Source organism: Zonotrichia leucophrys, chromosome 20 (assembly GCF_028769735.1).
Source record: "Zonotrichia leucophrys gambelii isolate GWCS_2022_RI chromosome 20, RI_Zleu_2.0, whole genome shotgun sequence".
In the NCBI taxonomy this organism is placed as follows: domain Eukaryota; kingdom Metazoa; phylum Chordata; class Aves; order Passeriformes; family Passerellidae; genus Zonotrichia; species Zonotrichia leucophrys.
The window spans coordinates 13,624,988-13,643,754 of record NC_088189.1 but is presented as its reverse complement, the minus strand read 5'-3'; the positions used below and the strand labels follow the sequence as shown (position 1 = coordinate 13,643,754).

General features: G+C 43.0%; 1 protein-coding gene across 2 annotated transcripts in view; it reads right to left on the bottom strand.

The window, feature by feature from the left end:
* Window positions 1-744: 744 nt before the first annotated feature.
* LOC135456193 (ubiquinol-cytochrome-c reductase complex assembly factor 1) overlaps window positions 745-18,767 on the bottom strand; it is a 45,308-nt gene continuing 27,285 nt past the window's right edge. For both annotated transcript variants that reach the window (XM_064729917.1, XM_064729918.1), the window contains exons 8-10: window positions 6,402-6,479; window positions 4,916-5,029; window positions 745-1,915 (exon numbers count right to left, since the gene is read on the bottom strand). In XM_064729917.1, the coding sequence (XP_064585987.1) occupies window positions 1,781-1,915; window positions 4,916-5,029; window positions 6,402-6,479 (327 nt within the window). In that variant the 3' untranslated portion in view covers window positions 745-1,780. The remainder of the gene's footprint in view (window positions 1,916-4,915; window positions 5,030-6,401; window positions 6,480-18,767) is intronic.

The window sequence follows — 18,767 nt, the reverse complement described above, 5'->3', positions numbered from 1 at the left end:
CTACCATTAATTTTTCCACCTATTTCAGGAGCAGTAAGATACACAAAGTAAAGTTTATTTTGGTACTTGGTATACTTCACTCTCATTAAAAATAAATTAATCAGCAAATTCCTACACAGCTCAGCCTTCTTTTATGTAAATACAAGCCAGCTGTAATGAATTACAAGGTGTTATTATCTCACACACACTGTATAATACTTCACACATAAGAGGTTTCTCTGCTTAGCTCAGCTTTCAACAAAAGCATCTTAAATAAACTGCAAGCAAGTTGTTTGGGCTGTAATGTTTTCACAGAGAAGGGATACACCTCACACAGAGAGAGGGGCTCTTTACATGCCTCATTTTATAACAAGTTAAACTGAGGAAGCTCGTTCTGGAAAAAAAAAAAAAAAACACCCTTTTTATACACAGAAGGCTCCCTAAAAGAAGATTTTAAAACAACCCCACAAGTCAGTGCTTGGGAGCCTCTGTGCTGCATCCCACTGCTTTTCACACAGGGAAGGGATGGCAAATATTCCCCAACACACACACACAAAGAAAGCAACTTGAGAAGGAAGAATAGTCACAACCAGGCACAGTTTCACTTTCACCAGACTAAGGAGTCACAAATTAAGGATTAAATTCATAAATTAAGGATTATCACCTTCTACTTTTGCTTAATACTTTTATTAGGAATAAGTCCTGATTTTATACGGTTTATTCTTATCAAAAGCACACATGGCACAGAAAACAAACACACAGCAATTTAACCCAGAATGACATTTATTATTGACTCAGATTTTGGACAGGAGAGAAATAAAAACTCTTTTTGCCACTGACCTGGAAACAGCCTGGTGAACCATCCACCCACACAGAGCACCTCAGCCTCTGCTGATCTCATCAGTGCAGCTCCTGCTCCCCTAATTACTGTGTTGGCACCATCTGCCTGCACAGCCATAGAAAGCTTTCACTGGTGTTAAAGGATCTTGCTAAAACCCCTGGACCGCTGCTGCAGGGGATGGAGGATGGCAGAGTCCTGTCCCAGGGACACAACAGGGATGTTCTTTTCATAAAGGAGTTCCTAGAAGACAATTCTACAAAGAATGTGGAAGTATCAGCAAGGCAGACTGAACATCAGGTTCTGGGGCAGCTTTTAGTGCCAGCCCAGCCAGAACTGGGGCTTTAATCTCCCTCAGACAGCCAAAGTCACAGAGGATTGCTGGGGACTGTGCATTATTCTTTGCATTCTCTCACCCTTGTGCAACAAAGCGGAGAGTTCCTAAAAGGGATTTTCACAGAAAACCCTTCAGAATGTTAAAGCAATTCTTAACTCCACTAATGCAAAGATGGACCATTCCATCTTGGCATCAGACATTTAAAATATATACTTAATATCTAAGTATGCAAAGCTCACATTTACAATTACAACCATTCAGGGAGCAGAGGACACCGCTGTGTCTCTGAGTAGCAGCTCTTTCAACAAGGCAAGGGACAGAAATGTCTTTTTGAGAGAACTCTACATCATGGTGAATACCTGGTTTCCTAAAGGCAGAAGGCAGCTCTGTCCATGTCAGCAAGGGCCACTCGGGTCCATAAAAAGGACAGAGGTTCTTAAAACAATGAGCATTTATTTGCAGGTGAAGATTCAGGAGTACGGCTGCTCACGAGGCTGCCGAGGCACCATGGATGGGAGAGCTAATGAAATGTTTTCCTTCCAACAGCAAACTGTTCTTCCCAACCACGCAGCCTCAGCCCAGTCCCATTGCAGCCACGCTTCCCAAGCTGTCCTGGCACGTGGATCTCAGAGTCCTTCATCGTTGTACACGGGGGACAGGGGCTTGAGGATGCTGCGGGCGTTGCTCTCCACCAGCGGCCGCCAGCTCACCTCGCCCGTGAGCAGCAGATCCTCCCCGCTCAGCGCGTCCAGGTGCTGCACCTGCAAGCACAGCAAGTCACTGCCACGTGCCCACGGCCCAGGCAGCTCCCTCAGCAGCTGCACACACACACACACCTCGCTCCAAAAAGCAGCACAGCAGGGACATTTCAGCCTACTCTGCCATTTGGGTGAGGTGGACCTAAAACGGTCACTTCCGACTGCGAAGCGTCATGGCAAGGGCAGGATAAGGATCTGCAGATCCTCTGGAGCCACCTGCGTCACTGATGCCTCCTCTGAAGGTTTGGCAACAGGGCAAAGAGGAGCCAGCAAAGCTGCAGTGAGTCACTTCATCCTCCTGGTGGTTCCTGCAGGGAACACTGCCCAGGCCAGAGCCCCATGGAGAGCTCCCACCCTGCACACAGCCGAGGCCTCAGCCACAGAAAAATGGCCTGAGCAGGAGGGAACACCTGGGATTTGTCACATCAAAGCACATGAGCTGGAAAAGATGAACATGCAATGAATGCTCATCCTCCCAACAGAAGAATTCCCTGAATGGTTTGGGTTGGAAGGGACCTTAAAACCCACCCAGTCCCACCCCCTGCCATGGGCAGGAGCACCTTGCACTATCCCAGGTTGCTCTAAGCTCTGTCCAGCCTGGCCTTGAACACTTCCAGGGATGGGGCATCCACAACCTCTCTGGGCAAGATAGTTGGGACCTACTGTAATTTTAGGGTGTAATATAAGCAAGATTAAAAAAAAAGAACCCTCTCATCATATAGCAGAGGGTCAACTTGCTGCCACTGGTCACCCTAAATATGGGAAATGAGAACAAAAAAAAAGCCATTCAAGGATGAGTCAAAGACAATCCCAGCACCATTAGCTCAGGAAGGCTGGGAGAGCTGACCAGGGGCACAGGACATGCTGTGCTGTCAGTATGTTCTCCTCTGGCACCCACTAATAGCCACTGTTAAAGACAGGACCCACAAGAAACTGGGGACAACCTGGTACACAGTGTTATAGAAACAAAGGATAATTGGGCAAGGAGTTTCTCAACAGGGGAATGAACGACCCATGGTCACAGAGGGTCACACTGGGAAGCCACCTAAGCACAATGTCCTGTTCCTGACAGTCACCACCAGCAGCTTCCCCAGGGGGAGTTAAACACAGCACACAATGCTCTTTTCCTTGCTCATTTTCCCTCCCTCTCAGAATCTGCTCATTCACAGATTTTGAGTCTGAAGCGGTTGTGGATTTAATAGCCCTGGGCAAACTTTTCTTCCATAAATCTTGCCAGTGGCTTTGGAACTCCATGTGCAATTGCAGCATCCCAATCAACTGTGCCAATGCTCTGTCCCCACACTCCTGTGTCCCTGAATGCCTTTCCTTCCTCACCTTTCACATGCCTTCAGGATTTCCCAGAGATGTCTCCCATTTTTTCTCCCATTCTTTTTTGGGCAGGGGATTCTACCCATTGCTAAAAAAGGAGCAGTTTCACTGTCACCCTTAGTGCTCCTCTCTGAGCCTTCTTCAGGTAATGTTTGATCTGTTCTGGTGGTCAGCACCCAAACCAGACACATTATTCCAGCTCACAATGGTACCAGACATGTAAAACTGGCACCACAGCAGGATTTTATCCTCTATTTCATTCCCAGTAGTTCTGAGGATTTGTTTTACATTTTTTAAACACTATGGAGTGCTGAAATGACATTTTTATAATAGAACTCAAGGCCTCATTCCAGTTCAGAGCTCACTGGTGCCTATACAAAGCTGGGAATGTTTTCCTCAAGTGCACCACTGGTCTGCAGGAATGATCTGTCTGCACAGAACCTGTGCTCATTCCTCCTCAATGTGCCACATTTTCCTGCCTGATCACTCTTTCCTATTCAACTGCTGATAGCTTCAGACCTATCCTTTGCTTGAATATCCAGAAGTGCAACAAATTCCCCATCTGGCAAAAAATTATCCCAAATTACAGACGTTTTATATGTGCTTGTCCCCAGCAAGCTTTCCTACAGCTTCACCACTGAGCATCAGCAACTTTCAGCATTTAATTAAGCCAGTCCCTCCTGAGAATGCTCTGGCATTCCCAAAGTGCCCTCAGCCCCTTAGGAAGCTCAGCCCTTTATTTCCCATTTTCTCAGTACAAACTTAAAATACTGTCTCTCCATACCTCTATCTGTTCCTGAATATGGTATTGGAAACATTACAGAGAATGATGTTGTGAAAGTTCTGGTCTTCAATTTCCCATCCAATGCCCTTCACTTTTACTCCATAACTGCTTTCTTTGGTGCCCACATGGATTTTATCCCACCAACGTTTCCTAGAGATCTGGTTCACAAAACTCCTCAGGGCTGAGAGGACAAGCACTACTCCGTGCTGTCTCCTCCAGGTAATAACTGAAAGAATCAGAAATAATTCTGGAAAACAAACCCATTTGTTCCTTCTCCTCAAAGGTCACTAGGAGACTTTCAAGCTCTTTGTGCTATTTCACTATGAGGAGAATCCCAACTCTCTAACACTGGTAACAATTCTACAACAAATTTGCAGCCTATTTCTGGCACATTTTGTCAAGCCACTCTGTAGCACAGGTCCAGAAATAGCTGAGCAGGACTGCTTTCAATATTTCATTAATTTCTCTGCAGCCATTTGTCATCAAACTACAGCAATGATCTGTTCTCTCTGGTGACCAGGGACAGGGACAGGGCATGGCTGGAGCTGTGCCAGGCAGGCTCAGGCTGGATACCAGGGAAAGGCTCTTCCCCAGAGGTGCTGGCACTGCCCAGGCTCCCCAGGGAATGGGCACTGAGGCTGCCAGAGCTCCAGGAGCTGCCAGGGGTGCCCAGGGTGGGGCTGTTGGGGTGTCTGTGCAGGGCTGGGGCTGCCCTGGCTGATCCTGGGGGTCCCTCCCAGCTCAGGACATTCTGTGACTCTGTAATAAATATCACCCAGTCTTCAGGTTTATCCTTTCTTCTCCTTAGAAGCGATCACTGACCATCAGAATGAGGTTTATGATGAGGGAAGCAGTGGAAGCTCCCCGAGCAGAGCAGAGCGGGGCCGCACCTGTTTGCGCACGTACTCCACGAGCAGCTCCAGGTGCCGAGGGTCCTCACAGTTCCTGTTGAAAAGGTTTCTCCACAGAGCTGATGCCAGAACACGATCATCACACAGGATTCCCTAAAGGCAAGGACACAGGGGGATTAAAAACTGCACGTGAAGAAGGTCTGGACACGAGACACCCCCGCTGGTGCACTTGGCCCCTGGCCACGGCACCTGTCCCAGAGCCGCAGCTGCCGTGGGCTCTGCACATGGAAAGGCAGCAACATCACTCTTTCCCAGAATGGAAAAACAGCCCTGGCCTTAAATTAATTTACAGAGCAGCCTGTAACCAATTTTCTGGCAAGCTAATTTGGAAAAAACCTGGGTCAGGGTATTCCTAACGTCAGAGTTGATAACTGCATTTCTATGTTATGAAATCTTTACCATAAAAATGGTGATCTTACAGAGAAGGCAGCACCACCTCATGGGAATGTGTGAAGTCTACGACACTTTTTAAAAAGAAAAATTAAAGGATAATTAATCCAATGTTGCAGAACTGTAGTCTGGAGTTTGCTATTTTTCTTGGCTTTTTATTTTTCATTCTAAATGAGAGAGAAATCCTGCTCATCAAGAACTTATCTAGATTTTTCCAGTTAAATCAAATTTTAGCTTTGGTTTATAAAAGAACCACATCCATTAATGTTTTTTGTTAAAATTCTCTTGAACTTTTATTGTCTTTTTAGATTATGTAGTGCTGTCACCACAGGCTCATAACTCCTGTCTTCTGCTGACACATTTACCAAAGGCAAATGACTTTAAAATATTCAGTTAAAAATTTTAAAAAGTCAATACTTGTCTTTAATCAAAGCAAACATTTTGTTTCCAAAAAGATTGTCAACAAAGCACAGGCAGACACATCCTGGCTATACTTAAAACTAGATTAAACCTTGCATGTGTAACACTGTCCACAACTCTATAAGGTTACATTTACAATATAATAATAATACAAATCACTGAGCAAAAATCAATATCATGATATGAAGAAGAGCATCTGAAGAGCAACACTCACAAGAGTAAAAAACCCCAATGTAATTGTATTTTCCTCTTCAAGCTCCTGCAGACACTTGTGCAGAGTGGTGCTTTTGCCTCCCTGCCTTATTAGGTACTGCCTGTAAATATTCTTGCATAGACTCCCTATAAATACTCTATAAATCCTCTCTTTGCTTTCAAAGTACAGCTGAGTACAGCAGCATTCAGAGGGAGGAAATGACTTAGGGGTGGCCAGTAAGGGATGGTGAAGCAGCAGAAAGAACACCCTACCTTCCACACCCTTGGTTTAAATCCATATGCTTTGTGCAGTTTTCTTCTAAGAATTTTCATCCAAGGCTGCTTCCCTAACGTAATAGTTCTCCAAAGAAATGGGCAGTGATGTCTTCCCCACCTGGACTATTCTGTGTTCAGGAATTAGATGGTTTACTTGTTGTACATTCCCTGAAAACAGCCTTCTTACCTCATCGTATCCAAACAGAGCTGCATAGAAATTTTCTGCCATCCTTTTCAAGTCTTCTTTTAGAACAGTAGAATTAATCTGAAAAACAAACCAGAAAACCATCAGCAGAGGCTTTAAGGAAGAGGTGAGGAGAAAATATCCCCAGTTTCACTGTGAGTGGACAAAGAGCCAGCAGTGCCCCAGCCCACCTGAGTGAGATTTGGCTGCAAGTAGGAGTGAGTCCCTCTGGAACCCCTTGGGACACAGCTCCAGCAGTTCTGACACACCTGAGGTTGGTGTGAGCTCACAACTGGCAGGAGCACCCCAGCCCACAGCTCTGCCTCCAGCTGCAGGAGGGGAGAGAAAATGCTGCTGGGGAGTGTGAGGCAAGGCTGCCCTTGCAGGGGCAGCACAGCCCAAGAGCACGGGGACCCCTCTGTAGTCAGCTACTGAGCAGCTACTTCACACCTTCATCCATCCATAGAAACTCTTTGTTTTTCAATGGTTTTTTTGTCCCCTAAGCACAGACTGCAGGGATGGATGTGCTACTACAGTGGAAGTACAGGAATGCTGAAGGCAGAGACCCCTCCCTGCCACTGCTCCTCCTGGGCTGTCCAGACTGACTCTCAGCCAGCAAGAACATGAATTCTGCCTCCCCAGCATCTCTAGCAGCTCAGACCCACAAGTTTTTGACTATGACTGAACTTCTTTCAGAGTCTGTGATGACACAGCAACTTCCCCCATGCTCTAAGTGTGACTCAGTCCAAGTTCCACACTGACCTTTAACTAAATTTAGTAATTGCTTCAGTATTTGCTGGGTTGGCCTAAGCCACCCATTGGTGTGAGAACTGACCCCATGTCAGCTTAAAATGGGACTGGACCAACTGCTGGGTGCAGAGGGAGGGCTGAAATGCCTCCTGTGCATCTCCCTCACCCACACTGCCTGTCCCTCTTGCCTCTACTCATTACCTCTGCCAACAAAATGATGCAGTTCCTCTCCCAAGGGCCCAGCTACACTTTGGTAAAGCTTCTTCTTTGTACTGACTGCCATGAAGGATCCAAGAGACACAAGGCATTTCTTTTCTACATGCTCCAGAAGTACAAAAGAGGAGTCCAATAAGCCCTGCCCACCAGCAGGACCCAGGTGTGACACTGCACTCTGCAGAGACAGGATTCACACACAGGAGACACCAGCCCAGCACATCCACCACACTGGGAACCTCTTGTCCTCTCAGCATCCTTATGAGTGTTCACCTTGGCAATTACACAACAGCTTTTCTATCAAAATATGAGTTCGTTTCTGTCAAGTGAACAAATTTCCAGTTCATATACTCTTCCCTTAAACCACTGTCTTTTTTCATCTGTCGATTTTTATAGCAATGCACATAGTGCAAACACAAGGAAAATTCCTTTTATGTCAGTTACTCATATTTTTCCATTAATATAAACTATTAAAATTCATGCAGATATTTTATAGGCTATCAAGATTTGGAGACTGGTTATTACTGAATGTTTAAAAAAAGAACTAAACATAAGAAATCAGAGGGTTAAATGATGACTGCAACTTCTGTAATGACTTAATTAAATTTTTATTGAGTACATAAACTATGATGTCATTTCTACCCAACCATGCTCAAACCTTCTATGCATGTCAGAGATCGTGGTTTTTCTCAATAGAACATACTTCTAAATAAGCTGCACTTCTACAGCTCTAATAAGGGGGAGCAGGTCTCATGTAACACACTCAATAAATTATCCTTCCATTTTAAACAAACAAATTCCATGAGTTATTATATATTTGCCACGCACTTTTTATGACATAATAAAAATGTTACCTCAAGGATTACTTAACACATACTACAAATGTTACAGCAGGCAACTGCAAGGGGCAAAGAAAACAAATAGTCCCATTACAGAGACAAGTCCTGGACTATACATCCCTGGGGAAGCAGCTTTCCCTACTAAAACCAAAGAGCAGCAGCTTTAGGTTAGCAAGAAACAGACTGATGAAGGAGATAAGCAAGTTAAACAAACATGGCAATAAATACGTCTTAAAAGACAGTTTCAGATAAAAAATCTGAGTTTGGGGATGGAGATGTATCTTGTGCAATGAAATGATATTTAAAGAAATATTGCAGTTTCTGAAGAATACAACTGGCATCAGTCAAGTACAAACACTGAAGGAAAAAAAATCCTTCTTTATAAATCAAGAAAAATGGGCAATTCCAAGGCAGTGTTTGCTGGAAGTGCTTCCTCTTTCAAAGCTTGTACAAGTTCTTGCCACTGGCAAGTTTCAGGATCTGGTTGGTTGTGATTCTGCTGACTCTTCCACAGTTTGTTATTAAGAAGAAAAACTGCTAGAGAATTCCAAGTGAGTAATTGCTAATAACAAGGAAAAAATCAGTAACATCTGGAGCTCTTCTTGGGACCTTGCCCCTTTGCCTTCCTTGGAGCAGCCCAGTGCAGAGCTGTCACGGGACAGATTTATGGGCTGAGTGACACAGGACTGTGTTAGCTCAAAACAAGGAACCCATTTTTGGTACACATCCCACCTTTACAAGACCTCTGAAACAAGGAAATGTGCAGCTAACATTATCTCCCTGCTACAGGTCACAACTGTTCTCTGAAAGGCTCCGTGAGCCTTTCTCTGGGAGCCTTTCTGTTCTGCCTGTGGGACAACTGCAGCAAGCAGCTGCTGGATTTTCCATGCCCCAGTGAAAAAACCATCCTCAGCCTCAGGGAGCTCATGTGCATCATCCAACAGCCACGTGCTGAGGGTGACTCTGCAGCAAAGTCTCACAGAAGGTTTTGTATTCTAAGAAGATTTCTAGGGAAGTAAGAACACAGTGCTCTCCTGTCCTGCTGGACACGTAGCCAAAGACCTAACACGTGGCCATGGTGTTTAAAGGGAATGCTGCTCTGGAATTAGCCCATGTTAGGGTCCTGTGAAGGACCAAGAGCTTCCTCTGGAAATGAATCTCCTCCTCCTCCTCCCCACCTGCTTTGGTTCACAGTGCAGAGCAGGATCAGTGTGCACAGACTGGAAGGTAACAAACGACAGGGCAAGAGGAACAGCCTCAAGTTGTGCCAGGAGAGGTTTAGATTGGAAATGAGGGAAAAGAAAAAAGAGAAAGATTTTTAAAACACTGGCACAGGCTGTGCAGGGCAGTGGTGGAGTCACCATCCCTGGTTCAAAAATTGTGTGGATGAGGCAGTTGAGGACATGGTTTAATGGTGAACATGCACTGACTGATGGGGACTGGATGGTGTTTCCCAATCTTCACAATCCTGTGGGCTCTGATGTGCTCTGCCTGCTCAGAGCCACCAGGCCAGGGGCTGAGGGGCAGCCCATCCCCTCAGAGCAGGACAGGGCAGCCCTGGCAGTGCCACTGCCCCAGCTGGCATGGCCACGGGCTGCACTGCCTTGAGCACTGCAACTGGAGTTTCTTTCTGCTTCAGCCTTTGCCAGCATGTGTTGCACCCTTAAGCTACTTTAACACATTAATCCTTCCATAGACTATAAAGCCAGAAGGGGCACTTCTAACTGCCCTGTACAAGCACTAGTCATTGAATTCCAGGCAGCAATTCCTCTCTTTAGGCTGCAAGTTATGCTTGAACTAGACTTTTTTATGAAGAGATTTCAGCCAGAAGAAATGATTAGATCATAGAACCTGACCCTCTGCATATCACAGACCATTACATTTCACCGAGTTCCCCCTGTACTAAGCTCACTAAGTTGTGTTTGGCTAAAGCATATCACCCTCACAGTTGAACATGTGTATCTCATTTCATATTTGAATTTTCTGGCTTGGGTTTCCACCCCCTCACTCTCATTATACCAGTCCTGCTGGAATAAATAGCAGGATTTATTCTGTACAATGTGCTTGCTCCTGTACCTGTACAGGATGGATGTGCCAGCAGAGTCATCTCTTCAAACCAGGACTGGGCTCTTCCAGGTGTCACCCCACACCAGCAGCACCCTCCTGGAGTGGGCAAAGTTGCAACAGCAAAGCAGTGGTTGATGCTGACAGAGTACAAATTAATCCATGCCCTGTGCAAAACAAGTTCCACAGGTCTGAGTGCACTCATCTTGTCATGGCTGAGTCCACTCTGGGGGCTTCTGCAGCCCCACTGCCATAAACTTCAGCCACTCTCACTCACTTCTGACTGCTGGAGCAGGAATATCAGCAAAAGTTCCTCAAGGAGATACAGGACCAAACTTCCATGGTAAAAAATGCCACTCCACAAATATTTAGGCTTTTTAATGCCCCCTCTCTCAAGCTGGAATAGGACAGAATTACTTGTAATATGGTTTATGTTATTTATAAATAATATATAAGCACTTGCAGTTATACATGGGCTTTTTGAGTGTTTGCTCAAAACACTGAGTGCAAACACACATGACCTTAAATGGGTAAACAGAGCCCTTTTATTTCATCCTGTAACATCACGACTGCTTGCAGGACAGTAATTTTAACATGACTGAGACTGTAGCTAGAATAAAAAATATTAAATTAATAAAAACATTAGGAAGATTCCTGTAGCAAGGAGCCATAACAGCCAGCTCCTTCAGGCGCATACTTGTGAAATGACAAAGATATTAAAGAAATTATTTTTCCAATCTTCAATTTTTGAGCCTTTTATTAAGTGCTCTGCTACTTTGTCTGCAAAGCACATCACTGCTTGTAATTAGCCACAGCTTGAGTCCTGTATGTTTTAAATATTAACTCTTCTGATAAATTCTCTATTTTTTAATTAGAAGTAATTTTGTAATACACCTCCATAATCATTAACTTCAGAGAATAATCTTCAATATTCAGAGATAACTTACCCCAATATTCTTTTAACCTAGACAAAAGGTAAATGTTGGGGTGCAGCAGAACCAGCTCCTGCCAAAATCTTCAATCCATAAAATACAACATGTTCATGGAAAAAGTTGTGCATGCTCTACCTTCACAACAATTGTGCAATCATCAGTAAGTTATACAACATTACCTACATCCTTCAGTAAAAGCAGATGCTCACCCCTACCTTTCTGATGCCCAGAAAATAAGGTTTGTTCCCATCTTGCAGTTTATTAATTTGGAAGCACTGCCATGGTAAGAATTACAGATGCAGAGCAGATCACAGCACAATCTGAACTGTATTCAGTGGCTTACTCCAAATTCCTGCTTCCCTGCAGAACGTGGCTGGCAGAGCTCACTGATAACCTCTCAAGAGAAGGATCAGGGAGAAGAGGTCAAATTATTGGGCTCTGTCAAGTTGTGCTGATTCTCTGTAAGGTGAGCAGTTGTCAAAGGATTTTCTTGTAATGTCTCCCGAAAAACCCAGTTGCCAAAAGCCTAAAGCTAACCAATGTGTCTTTTTCTTCACTATTGAATTGTTCAACTTAATTTTTTTCTCTCAAAGATCCATTTCAAAACTGTAGCTGCCAAATGCGTGCACGTTGTTAAATAGGTTTTATGGACTTTTTTTTGAACACCTACTACAAGTACCTTTATCAGCACTGAATATTGCTGGTCATAATTATCTGTGATTTTTATTTTCATCTACTGGATTTTCTGCTAATTTGTACTTATCTGTTTCTGCTGAAAGACTTTTCAGAATGGATGCCACCTTTCCTGTCTCTCTGGTAATGTTAGCAAAGATGTTTAATTTATTTTAGTACTTCATGATCCCTGGAATTTTCATGTTATGAAAGGAATATAAACCAAAAGAGGAACCCTATTCTGCATAAGTCCATAATGAGCTGCATATAAAATGGTGTGCATAATTGTTACCTTTTGATCCCTGAACAAATCTAAAAGTAGTAGAAAACACACAGAAAAGACCATGATGACATGATGACACATATGAGCAAACACTCAGCAAACTTTTCAGGATGAAGTGAGGAAGAAGAGATGATGGAGAGGCAAAGCCATGATTGGTATCAAGCAGATAAACAAGGAATTATTGTCCACTGTGGATGTAGAAAAAAATCTAATGAAATGATGAAATAATATGTTAAAATATAGGTGTTTTCTCATGCAATGCATTTAAGTGGCAGGAGTCACTGCCACAGGGCATTAAAGAGCAAAAATTATGGAAGAGGCAACAAAGGGCTGCACATTCCTGGATTGCTGTCAGTGATCCCTGTGCAGCTCTCGGGTTACTCGTTAGCGAATGCCAGGAGAATGGACCAGAAGGAACTGACCCACAGTTCTGCTTCTCATCCTTTATCCCAACTATCTCTGGTCATTGGCAGCCACAGCACACACTGACCTTCATCTGACAGCAGCAGGAGCTCTGAGCATGTTCAGCTTTGTCCATTTTTTGCTGACCTTTGCAGATCCTGCTGGTATCTCTTCTCTCTGGGTCTCTGCTCTCTCCTGCCCTGACCTCCAGCAGGGCAGGCACAGCTCATAGATGATCCTGGACACCAGACTCAGGTCACTTTGCTGACTTGGCAGGAATTTCACCTGAAAAGTGCTAGTGCTATTAAAAAAACCTGCTCCCTTACCATAGCCTTTAATACCCTCATGGGAAGAGGTTACATTTTATGTAGCAATACGAGCAAGAATGATCCCGCTCATACCAAATAGGTCATCCTCCCCTAGGGGAGAAATACTTAAGAATATAAAAAAAAATTTTTCTCCAGAATTTGGGACCAGGACAAGCTTCTGTTGGAAGGGAACAGCAAGGCACCCATCTCCTCTCCTAAAAAAACTGTCCAAAAAATGTTTGTTTCATTTCAAATGGAGTGGCAATTGCTAGAGTCCATACAATTAGTCAGCAATTAACCAGCCTAATCCTTACTGCTACAGCCTTCATCCAGTGACAGAGGCCAGGATAAATGCAAATCCTCACTATTACTATCACTTTTTCAAATTCATTTCTGTATGCCTGGCAGTCTGGCTGATTTGTGTTTGCTCCATCAGCCTCTCCTGGCAGGGCCCTGCTCGTACGTGACCTGTTTGACATTCTCCCATCAGTTCCACATTTGGGTAAAATTCTAATTTGAAGTCACATTGCTTTCACCTTCTACCAATATTCTGCACCTTCTGGTTTCAATCATAAGCTGAGAAAAACCCGATTTCCCCAAGCATTCCTCCTCCCCAGGGCTTCAAACACACACAGGCCACAGAACAGTTAACAGTTAAATATTTTCTTGCCAATATTTTAAGAGTGCAGAAGGTTCCAAATTGCTGGTAAAATAAACAATGCCAGACTGTGAAAACTCCTGCCTGCCATATACTCTGATGTTAACAAGAGTTTCTTTATTACTGTAACCTTTCAGAAGAGAACAAAAATTATTTCTCTACCCTAGTTCTGCCCTCAAGTAAAAGGCAAAGGAGGAAAGCGAACCATGAAAAGGCTGCAGGGTAAGATATTGTGAGTTTTCCATCTTACTTCTGCATTTCATTCAGATTTGATACTGCTGTGAATAAATAAACTTCCAGAAGATCCTAAAAACATGGGCAAGGATTTTTCCTTACACAGTTTCCTGAATAACACGGATTAAACCTACATATGGGTTATCTTCCCTCCTGCAAGGACATAATAAAACAGGAAATACAAAAGGGTAAATTTAGCATGCTCTCAAGGAGACACATTATTTTTAAGCTCTTGGTACCTGGCTTTGTCCTCTGGGGCTTTAGTCCTGTATTTCTACCAATTACAGGGGCTCTGACACTTCCCCACTTTTAAAGAACGAAGTCTTCACACAGCACCTCCAAAGAGAACTGCTGGTACTCAGCATCAGTGAGACAACAGAGCTCAGGGGAACCCCTAAAACCCCTCTCCCCCACAGGCCTGCCTTGTGCTCCCTGCCAGGCCCTGTGAAAACCCACTCACACCAGGGCTGCTCATTTCACATTACAGACCAAGGCTGCAGGGACCCCATCTCCCATCCATGACAGCCCAGCCATAAAATTGCCCTTTTTGTGTGCATTTGCCCTCCTGGCCACAGGGCTTCCTGAGTAACCTGAAAATCAACATGATGAACACTTTGCTACCAACTAAGAGAGATCTCCAAGATTAGATATGCTGGTATTTTAAGCTTTGGCATTATTTCCTGACCTTTGAATGAAATAAAACATTCAAGCTCTTACGGAAGTGTCATCGGAATTAACTAATTAACAGAGACAAAGCAAGTGCTGTGTAAGAGCAGGAAGAGAAGAGGAAGATTGAGGACAGAAAAAGGAATAGAATCCATTGAGATTCCCAGACCAGAATGGAAAACAGCAAAGCACCTCAGCTTCCCTAGATGTGTACAGAAGAATCCTGTGCTGTGGCTTTAGTAGGGCTGTAAAAGAAACCAGAGGAGTCAGCAAGTGTGGCAGCAGGCACTGGGATTACTGCAGGGATTGCACTTGCACTTCCTGATCATTATCTTTTCTTCTCCTGTGGGAGCAGCTAGCAAAGGCAGTCAAAAAAAGTTTCAAAGAGCTGCCAGTTCTGTAAATGGATAAAATGGGCCAGAGGACTCAGAAAATGGAAGCAAAAAATAAACAAAGCTCCAGCAATAAAATACAAGACTCAATCCTGAAGTGGAAGCAGAAGATATCAGTGACTTTCTATCTGCAGAGAAAAGCACAAGCAACAATGTGATTAAAATGTATGGGAACAACAGAGCAGCTCTCAGTGGTTTGTTTGGCTCAGTTTAGAACAGACTCTGGTCTTGGTATTATTTCTGTTTTTATGGAGAAGCTTGAAAGCACATTCTGGGGGAAGAACCTTACCTATATAACAGACATAGAGTAATATAACACTGAAAAATACATAATTCTGAAAAAAAAAAGGTATCTCTAGAAAAGGTGCCACAAGGCAGCTTCCAGTGTAATTCCTGCTGGCACTCAAGCAAGGCACAGAACATGCCAACAACACCACCTTACAGTAACAGGATCCAACACATCTGGGAAATTTAAATTGATTTTTTTGTGCCAGAATTGATTTTTTTATGCCAGAAAACTGGGGCAGGCCGTCTGAAGAGAACCCAAGCATTTATTATTATACATTGATTTCAATACCAGGTATCCTCAGCATGGCCCAAACATTTCAGCCAGGTGTGCTGGTTCCACAGATGCTGTCTCTAGAACAACTACATAACAAACAATTTGAGAAAGAGACCCATATTTCAAAACTCGTGCTGGTAAAGCTACATTTACATCATTACAGTTTGTTCCAGACATCATCACAGCTGAGATAATTCAAGGTAACATTCCATGCATGTGTACTATCCTACATATTTAAGTTATTAAGATTTCCAGAATCAAATTTACTGAATTTCCTCTGGAAAAGTACCTACTATTATTCATCCATGAAATGACAAAGTACTGGAAACTTGATGTGAACTTTCAAGCTCTTTGAGAAAAGATCAAGGGTTGATGAACTTTTTTTGGTGATGTTCTTAAAACAATAACTTCAGGTAAAACTAATCATACAATGTCTGGTATCCTATTTTTAAAAATCCACAAAAACTATACAGAACAATTTTCTACCTCACTACTCTGGCAAGGGTTTAGTTTCTTTGTTGTTTTTAAAGGGAACTAGAAACTGGTGAAATTTTATATATTCCAACTGGTCATCAAAAATCATAACATTTTTCTCCTTAAAATGTCCTAGTAAAGCATTTCAAAATATACATAGATAATTTAAAACTCAAACTTCTCTTCTTTAGTTTTATAGGTATTTCAAAACCTTTTTCAACTGTACTGAACACTATCCTCTGTCTCATATCCCAGTCCATTTCCTGAAACAAAATCAATACTTTCTCTGCAATGTTTTGCTTCAGAACATTCCCTTCATCCCAATACCCCATTCCAGCCCCAAAATACTGCACCCACTTTCCTCCTGCCCCAATCTCTCAAAAATGTAGTTTCATTTGATATCCTGTGTATCCAAAACTGACTCCATGACTTCCTATCAGATTTTAGAGCAGGCCTGGAGAGGACCCCTGGACATCCCAGGACAGCAGCTTCCCACTTCAATTCATACAAAGATCAAGTTCTATTTTAAAATTGTATCCATTTTACACCCTGTCCTCATCCTCTAAAGCCATTCCACAACTTGCTGGTCTCACCCTGACCATGCCTTCTGAGTCTTCAGTCACAAGCCTCAAACTTTTTGTTCTCCACAGTAAGAATAACTTAAACAGAATGAAACTGAGTTTAGGAAATTCTGTAGCTCCTGTAAGGTAAATAAGCATTTTTAATCAACTGAAATTTTCTAATTATGAAAAAAGTATCAAGACAGAAAATAGTGCTCAAGTTCCCAGAGCCAATTTCAGCTCTCAGTTACACGTATTGATTCTGATGCTGTTACTTCAGATGTACATGAGTGTAATTGAGAGCAAATTATGGGTCACTGGGTATAAACAGCTCCAGCTAAAAGTGTAACAAAGGCTGTATTGTGCTACACACAGCAGAGCCAATAAACGAATTCAAAAGACACCTAGATGTGTTCCTGGAAAAAAAAGGGGGTAGGAGCCTAAGTGGTCTGGTGGGAAAACAGGAAAGTGAGATTATGACAAATTAAAACAGGTTTGGCACACTGGGCTGGAGAGCCCCTCCTAGTCCTATCTCTTTTAGAACATTAATTTATTATAAAATGAATGGGCAGCTTTTAGAACATTTATTAATTATAAAAGGGATTGTCATTTTGCACTGAAAACAACTTTAATTCATTTCAGCAGCAGAATGCCACCACCACAAACACGACCAAGGCAGGTAAAGTGAGCCTGCAACCAGTTACAAGTATTGGAATAAAGCCTGGTGGATCTTCCTGAGATACCACAGGATTTGTACCCAAAAGTATTAGTGTGGGGTGCTTGGAGGAAGGAGAAGGGGTGTGGAAGTTTTTTAGGGTTGGGATTTTTGAGTGGCTGAAAGTCTGCTATTTATTTAATTTATTTTTTTATTTAACCCTCATATCTCCTGCCCTGTTATCAGCTGAAATCCTGTTCCAGGGAATACCCACATGTCCTTCCCATCAACTCTGCAGCTTCATCTAAGGGTATTAAAACACACTTAAACTTTTATCACAACTTTTAAATCCACACTTTTACTAAAGCACAATACTGATATCAACCAGGTTCATTCTCAGGTGGCTCCAGAACTCCCTCAGGGAGAAAACAGCAGCAATGTCCAGTCCTGAGAGAATTCCCTCTGCAAACTGATGAGGCAGCTGCCAGCTTGCACAGTGCAAATCCATTCCCTGCAAGCCACGAGGTGGAGATCTCTGGCAAAGCAGGATCCAAAGGAAGTCTTTTACCCAGCCTAATGTTACTATTAACACTTGGAGCCATTGCATCAAGCCAATTTTTCTGTTTGTTTTTAAAGTTTGATAGAAATGTCACTAGTGGAAAAATTAAGTAAAGAGCACTGGTTAGCCACAGAACTGGACACACCTGGCTGCAAACCCACCAAAAGAGACTGACTTCATTAGTACTAGGGACAGCAGAGTAAAATTTATATCTGAAATATGCCTGCACCAGTAGAATTTGCTGAGGCCACAGACTCTCGGTGTTTTTACAGCTGTGTCAAGTTTGGGTTTCTGACTCTTGCCGACATTCAGGAGTGCTGAAGGAGCTCAGGCTAACAGGTCCCAAAACTTTGTAGCAGAGATTTAGATCTCAGCAGTTTTAACAACCGGGTTTTGAAATAATACAAACTCAATTTGGAGCTGGAGCTGATGTAAATTTGCAGTTAAAATGCTTTACATTCTACCCCTTTGGGCTCCAATGAAGCAGTTAAGAGCAGATGGCACATTTCAATAAAGCATCAGCATCACCTCAGGAATACAGTGTCCATTTTCTGCATCAAGTGCCAGCATTGTTGCTAGACTGGAAGCAAGCTAAAGAACTGCAACTTTGTATGTCAGCAAGTTAAACCAATTGCCTGCAGGCAGCAATTCCACCCAAAGGCTCTGTCACTTGTACCACAATACAGGAATCAGAGTTAAATCTTTACCTTTGATACACTGCATGAGAGAAAAGGCAAGGAATGGAATTTCCTAACCTCCTAGGATCTATGCAAATGAAAATTTAGTTCTCTGAACATAGTCAGTAAAGTTTCTTTTCATTTATTTCTGAGAAAGACTCAGATTCTGAAATTTAAGAGCATCAACACAGGAACATTAATGTCTTCTTTTTATCTATTATTCTTGATGTATTTGACCACCTTCTTTTGGAGGCAGAATATTTATTGATTGCAGGACTACATTACTTGAAAATAAATTGCTGCTACAAATATCCTTCCACCAGGTCACAAACCCTCTGTCATTATCACAGCTTCAGTTTAAAAAAATCATTAGGGATAAAGAGGTCAAGATGAATAAAAAGCATGTAGCACTTGGGAAACTGCCCTTTATTGGTCACTCAAAACTCCTTGTAATTGCCAAAGGTGAGAA